The 7,624-nt window shown below is 35.9% G+C and overlaps 1 protein-coding gene across 1 annotated transcript; it reads left to right on the top strand.

The window, feature by feature from the left end:
- Positions 1-5,078: 5,078 nt before the first annotated feature.
- Positions 5,079-7,145, top strand: LOC136210822 (cytochrome P450 86A22). The gene has a single exon (XM_066002239.1). It carries the CDS (start codon positions 5,238-5,240, stop codon positions 6,822-6,824), a length of 1,587 nt encoding a protein of 528 aa, XP_065858311.1. The 5' UTR covers positions 5,079-5,237; the 3' UTR covers positions 6,825-7,145.
- Positions 7,146-7,624: the final 479 nt, after the last annotated feature.

Raw genomic sequence — 7,624 nt, 5'->3', positions numbered from 1 at the left:
CACTGGATGAGAGTGTGGTGGGAAAAACTTTGCACATGATGTCCTCGTCTTTTGAATATAAATTGATAGTGCTCATGAAGGAGGCCACGTGGTCGTTTGGGTCTTCGGTTCCCGAATACTACGATAGGCGCGGAGCCTTCCAGTCTCGTGGGAACCTTGTCTCGATGATTCTTTGTACGAGCGGCGCCTTGCTGGAGGTGATACTTCCTCCCATGACGTCTCCGAGGGCTCTCTTGTCTAAAAAGCGCTGGATCTTCAGTTCCAATGTGTCCTCGCTGTTCGCGGTCGCTGTCTCTTCCCGTAGGACACCGCTTCCTCCGGCTATGGCGGCACCGGCCCCTCTCCCCGTGAGTATTTCGGGTCCTAAGGACTGCCCCGGGGACACACCCTCTCTTTGCGTTTCCGCTGCTGCTTTGAGGTATTGCCAGATTTTAGCGTTTTCCTCCTGCAGGCTTCTCTGTTGCTCTATGACCTTCATTTGCGCCGCCATGTGAACAGCTTGAGTTGTTTGAAAACCTTGTATCGCACTGAGGAGTTGTGTAGTATTGTAAGTTTCCTCTTCCTCCGGGCTTACCTCCTCCATCAGTGGTGCTAGGTTTCTAGGGGAAATAGGGATGACCGGTGCGGATCGTTCCACGTTTGTCATAGAGCTGTTTGCCCCAAGTTCCGGCGCTTCCATTGGAGTGGGCTCAGTTGGCGTTTGCATCTCGCTGGAGGCTCCGAGGTCACTTGTAGTCCACGTTCACCGCACCAAATAATTAGGGAGTGCTCTACAGTGATTCGGGTAGCTTGGGGAGACTCCTGCGGTTCCTGGTTATCGTCTCTGTGCGGGGAGCGGTCCCTACGAACACTCCGACGATCAAGACAGTTAGATATTCAAAGAAGATTTATAAAGGAAATGTTTGAGTAGATATGGGGTTACCCGGAAGGTTTGTTCAAGTAGTCTCCCTCTCCTCTTCCCTTGTTAGGGGTATTTATAGGAGATTGGTGTGGGCTCCTGGGCCCTTGGGCCTAGTCTTGGGCCGGAAAATATATATATTCCGAATCATTTAGTATTGAAGTGTGGTAGTGGATCCTCAAACTCTCTTTAACCTCCTTCTTTGTCTTATCTTAAACGTTAAAGAAATTCTATCTAACATTAGAGCACTATTATCAGATTTAATCGTATCACATAAATTTTCTAAGTATAAAACATGCAAATTCTTCATTTTTTTATTCAATTATATTCTCCTATAATATCATGAATTTTAATTAAAGAGAAATGATGAAAAACAAAAGAAAAGGTAAGCAAATCTGACCTACCAAAAACAAGTTGAAATACAATGCCTCTTCTTTTTTTGGTTTAGTTTTCACTTTCAGCAATTAAAAGGATGCCATAATAACGGGTGAAGCAGAGCAGAGCCATTAATTGATGACGGTTTGCTTTTAATTACCAACCTAATTAACCAATCATCACAAACTCACATGCTCATCAACCAATTTTTACACAATCCTAAATTAATTAAATAATACACCTAATTACACACATGCTCCCTAAATGTTAACTTTACTTTTAATATGACCCATAAGGTTCAAAATGAGACATTGGAGCAACTCCAATCGCAGTGCTTGTGAGGTGGATGATGCTTAGAAGAGTGTCTTCCATTGGAGTAATCAATGTCGTCTAGTTTTTTTTTATGGTAATGTTGTCATTTTGTGGCACCCCTGCTTTATCATTTTTTTAATATAAAAAATGATTTAGTTGTCTAATATTGGTGCATTTTATGACCATATTTATAATTAAAATAAATTATGTATAAAATAATGATGTGTGAGATCATAGTTGCAACTTTTGGAGTTGCTTAGTATTGGAGCATTTTCCTTCTTTTTTTTTGTCAAAAGTGATGTGAATGAGAGAGAAAATAAAATAATATGTTTTAGGATAATTTGTTAAGTTGTAGCAACTTTTGAAGTTGCTCGTATTAGAGACGCTCTTATAGCACCTGAGTCTTACAATTTTTTAAGAGCATCTTCAATGGGAATGCATGAAATGGCGCTTGATGAGGTGGTTGGAAGAGAGTAATAAGGTTTGCTTAGTTTTTTTACAGTAATGTTGCTCCTTTTTTACACCTTTATTTTTTCTTTTTCTTTTTTAATATAAAAAATGATTTCGTTGATCGCTATTGGTACAACTTTATGACAATACGTATGATTAAAATAAATATATATAAAATAATAATTTATGGGACCATAGTGGTAATTCTTAGAGTTGTTTGGCATTAGAGCATCTTCAATTGAGTATAATGAACGACTCATTATATTCCTTTATTAAGATTGAGTTTAATATATTAAGCACTTATCAACCACTCAATATCTATTGGGTAGTTTATTAAGCTTTTGACTATTTTTATAATATATTTTTAATTTTTAAAATAATATGATATGGTTTAATTAATTGATGGATTCTTTATGATTGAGTGTTCTAGAGTTTAACCATTGGAATTAAATAGTGATGGGGAATATGAACAGAAAACCCATTAGGTCCAAACCCAATACAAGCAAGGCCTTATCAGGCCTATAAGACCACCACACTCACTATAAATACCCCAACAAAGGGAAGGTATAGGCATGCTCGCTCGTTCTCTCTCTCTCTCTATCTCTCTCTCTCTTCTTTAACATCGACCACATTAAGCTCTTCGATTATATTCTTAGTATCCATATTGAGCATCTAACTTTCTTAATCGTCGGAGTATCCGCATGGACCGATCCCGCGCAGGGACGATATCCGGACGACGCGAAGCATCCGAGAAGCTACCCGGGCCACTGTAGTTTGTTGCCTAATTAGATAGTTTAATAAAATAAAGTTTATTAAATAGATGATGTGAAGTGTATATTGAATGGTTGTCAATATGAATCATTGTAGATGCTCTTAGAACATTTTGTTTAAAAAGTTGTCACAAGTTATATTGATGAGAAAAAATAAAATATTATATTTTTAAATGATGTATTAGAGTTTATAAAGGATATGTCAAGTCAAAACGTATGTAACTACATCAAAATACAAAAGTCTAAGACTTAATTTTCTAATAAAATTAAGGGCTTTCAGAGGTTTTTCTCTCTAAAATTATATAACAAAGATAATATGATTCATGATTGCGGAGAGAAATACATTAATGATATCAAAATTATCAAAGTTAACTCATTTGTGATATTAAAAATAAAATTAATATTGGCTAATAATATAAAATAGAAACATTTCTATATCATTACAAATATATATAGCAGGTCGAGTGGAGTTTTCGTCGCTGAAAATAGTTTCAAGCACTGTTTTCTATTACTCTCTATCAATGACCTATGATATATGAAGACGTAGATTCAAGCTTGTCTAGATGCTTTTGGATTGTAATTTTTTTAATTGCTTACATCGAGATGTACTATTTTTTGTATTAATAAAAAATTTTCATTTTTTTTTCTAAAATAAAATACAAAAATAAATCTTGTGATTTGACCGATTTGCAAAGACATTATATGCGATTTAAAAATATACAAACAGATATTTGTGTTTTGTGCAGTTTACAAATTTAGTCATTCCGTAAAAACTGATTTTACAAATTACCGAAAAAGCACGATCTATTTTTACAAATTAACTAAACCACATCGTTATTTTTGTATTTTCCCAAAAAATATATTATTATTATTATTATGATTAATAAACTAGTCGGAATCACTGAATGAGATTTTAACATGACAGATTATTTAATGCATGATACTCCTGAGATTTAAAAAATATTATTATTAATAATAAAGTACTCTTGAGTATAAGCAAAGGTAACTTGTGGAAGTAATTAATCCTGACTTTCACGTACTTAATTCCAAATAATCTCATCTTTCTTCACTTAATGCAATATTTCATAAGGACGCTTCTGTCTACAAAATTAGGTAAAAAAGCTCAGCTCCTCCTACTACTTTTTGTGATTTTCTGTTCAATTGCTTACTTTGTATTTATTAGGTCTTCCATTTTCATTTTTTTTATAAGCTTTTTTAAATACTGCTATCAAATATAGATTTAGGTTGGTTTGGTTTACATGATGTTTGCTATTACAACAATTTGCTGCTTGTTGTTTGAAAAGCTGTTTTTCTTCTACTCTTTACTTTTTTTTTTTACTTTTCTTGATTAAAAGGCAAACAAGAGTTTCTAACTAAATATCTGAATTCTCATTTTTTTTAAAATGAAAAGACAAAAAAAGAGATGAAAATTGAGTAAAAAAACACCTCTTAACGCCCCAATTAGCATTGGATTTCTAGACTACAAAATAAATTCAATTTGCATCGTTTATGAATTTTTTTTTTATCAATCTAAGTTAAAACGCGGTTTTTTTTGTTATTGCTTATTTTTTTTATTGTACTAAAATTAAAATTGCATTGTTTTAACATATATTAGAAGAAAAAAAAACATAAGATGTAAAAAGATTGGACTTGTAAAATTGCACTCCCAATCAATGAAATTGTAAGGACAAATAGGTTATGGTAAGGAGGTCAGACAGTGGCAGAGGCAACTTGAAGCTTGGGGGCCGGAGCCCCTGCTCCGACAAAATCCTAACTCCACCGGATATTAGTCCCCTTCTTTTCCATCGCAGAATTAAAAGGTTTTAGAATTGAAGTTATTCTTCTAAAACCACGGAACCTTAGAGGAGTTTCCAACTCCAACATTGAATCATACCAAAAAGATGACATGTTATGAAATCCATGACAAAAAATGGATTGTTATATTTCGTTATCAACGACCTAGGAGTAGTAGAAAGTGAATATTTCGGGTCAAAATAAGTCATCTCTAATCTGAAATTCTGGCTCCTCACTGAAATCGGGGTGCAACCCCGACCTTCTACGGGTTATTAATTTAAATATATATTATGAAAATAAAGAATATTAATTATATAAAGTATATATATGTGGTTAAGTAATGGTGGTTTTGCTTTTATAATGTGTTCAACCACCTGTGCTGCCATTTAATGGCCGTTTCTTCTTAGTTCTTTTATTGAATTAATATCTTATCTTTTCTACTATATATTACTGAGTACTTTCTTTTCACTCTCTTCTCACATTTCATCTTCTCTCTCTTCTTTTCTTCCTCATTTTTCCAGAAACACAAATCAAAGATTTCTTCTTCCTCAAGAAATTTATTTTTTATTTTAATTTTTAATCTCTTATTATTTGAAGCTTGAGAGCTACGCTACAACAAAATCTATTATTTTGGGATTATGGATTTTTCAACGGCTGTGATGATCGCATCAGCTCTAGTAGCTTACTATCTATGGTGGAAGATCGTCTCACGCTCACTTACTGGTCCACGTGTCTGGCCGCTATTGGGCAGCATGCCTGGTCTCATCAAGAATGCCAATAGCATGCATGATTGGATTGCAGACAATCTCCGCTCTTCTGGTGGCACGTACCAGACTTGCATATGTGCAATCCCGTTTTTAGCCCGGAAGCAATGTCTCGTGACTGTCACGTGCGAACCGAAGAACTTACAGCACATCTTGAAAACGAGGTTCGATAATTACCCCAAGGGTCCCACTTGGCAAGCTGCTTTCCATGATCTACTCGGTGATGGTATCTTCAATTCTGATGGTGACACGTGGCTGTTCCAGCGTAAGACTGCCGCACTGGAATTTACCACCAGGACTCTGCGTCAAGCCATGGCTAGGTGGGTTAACCGAGCAATTAAGTATAGGTTTTGCCCGATTCTTGAGACGGCTCAGCTACGGGGTCAGGCGGTTGATCTTCAAGACTTGCTGCTCCGGCTCACTTTTGATAACATTTGCGGCTTGGCTTTTGGGAAGGACCCAGAGACACTTTCTCCAGAGCTACCAGAGAACGGCTTCGCTGTTTCATTTGACCGAGCCACTGAAGCCACTTTGCAACGCTTCATTCTGCCTGAAATAGTGTGGAAGCTGAAAAAATGGCTTCGGCTTGGGATGGAAGTCGGCTTGAGCGAGAGCCTTGATCATATAGACAACTATTTATCTGACATCATCAAAAACCGGAAGCTAGAGCTGCTGAGTCACCAGAAAGAAGAACACGACGACTTGTTATCCCGATTCATGAAGAAAAAAGAATCCTACTCAGATAAATTCCTTCAACAGGTAGCATTAAACTTCATCCTAGCTGGACGTGACACGTCATCTGTCGCACTGAGCTGGTTCTTCTGGTTAGTGAGTCAGCACCCAGAAATAGAAAACAAAATCCTCCTCGAAATCTGCACCGTCCTGATCGAGACACGTGGCGATGATATTTCAAAATGGTTAGAAGAGCCATTAATGTTCGATGAAGTCGACCGTTTAACCTATCTCCGAGCAGCATTATCGGAAACCCTAAGACTCTACCCGTCCGTACCACAAGACTCTAAACACGTGGTCGCCGATGACACATTGCCGACCGGCGTCTACGTTCCGGCGGGATCACTGGTAACATATTCAATATACTCAATCGGCAGAATGAAATTCATATGGGGAGAAGATTGCTTAGAATTCAAACCGGAAAGATGGTTATCGGCCGACGGTAAGCAATCTGACGTGAAAGATTCGTATAAATTCGTAGCATTCAACGCAGGTCCGAGAATATGTTTAGGCAAAGATTTAGCGTATCTGCAAATGAAGTCGATCGCGGCGGCGCTATTACTCCGGCACCACTTGACGGTGGTGCCGGGGCACGCGGTGGAGCAGAAGATGTCGTTGACATTGTTTATGAAGCATGGATTAAAGGTAAATGTGAAGGGAAGAGAGCTTAGGCCTATAATAGAAATGGTGAAAAGAAAGAAAAAGGGTGAAAATGGAATTAATTATTAATTGATTGGTTAATTAATTAATTAATTAATTAAGAGCAATTAATAAGTTGGTTAAAGGTTGAAATTAGGGATGAATAATTTGTATTATGATATGATATGATATATGATAAGCAAAAAATACACAAGTCATTTAAGTTTAGATAATGACTACTATCTGTCTCTTGAAATAATTAATAAAATTGATCATATATTATACACGGTCACATACCTAGTTAAGGTTTTAATTACTAGTTATAGTATATAGTATATATATCTATATAGTCGCAATTAATTCAGCTAATGTAGGTTATTTTTTTGTTGTCAATTTTATAAGATTCAGGATTATTTTTTTGATATAGATTATTCCTTTCTCCCTTTCTGATTGCTGGATTTTTTTCTCTTAGTGATCATTTCAACGTTTTCAGGAAGTACAATTATTTGACATATTTATATAATTTACTCTTAACGTTTCTAAGTAAGATAAAATTTTACGTTTATTTAGTAAAAAAAAAATTGAACAGGTTTTACAGATATTTGGATTTTATATATCAAACCTTCAAAACAAGTTTTTCGGTAAATTAAAGCAACTTCTTACCTTTTTATAAATATATTAATAACACAGTAAATATTTTACACACTTTGATAATTTGTTAGGGTGTGTAAGGATGTTAGGGTGCTCTATGTTAAAAGGCAAGCCAATAAGGTGGTCGATGTCTTAGCTAAAGGTTCTTTTAATTGCCCTAGTCCGTTTCTTTGGAACTCGACTCCTCCTTTTTTGAGAATTGTGGCTGAGCTTGATGTAATTGAAGTTTAGTGGTCATA

Source organism: Euphorbia lathyris, chromosome 1 (genome assembly GCF_963576675.1).
Source record: "Euphorbia lathyris chromosome 1, ddEupLath1.1, whole genome shotgun sequence".
Taxonomy (NCBI): Eukaryota; Viridiplantae; Streptophyta; class Magnoliopsida; order Malpighiales; family Euphorbiaceae; genus Euphorbia; species Euphorbia lathyris.
The sequence above is the reverse complement of the archived record's forward strand: the minus strand, read 5'-3'. Positions and strand labels throughout refer to the sequence as shown.

Bases quoted from the DNA above. Each gene is read 5' to 3' on its own strand.
- LOC136210822 (XM_066002239.1), top strand. From the start codon at position 5,238: ATGGATTTTTCAACGGCTGTGATGATCGCATCAGCTCTAGTAGCTTAC.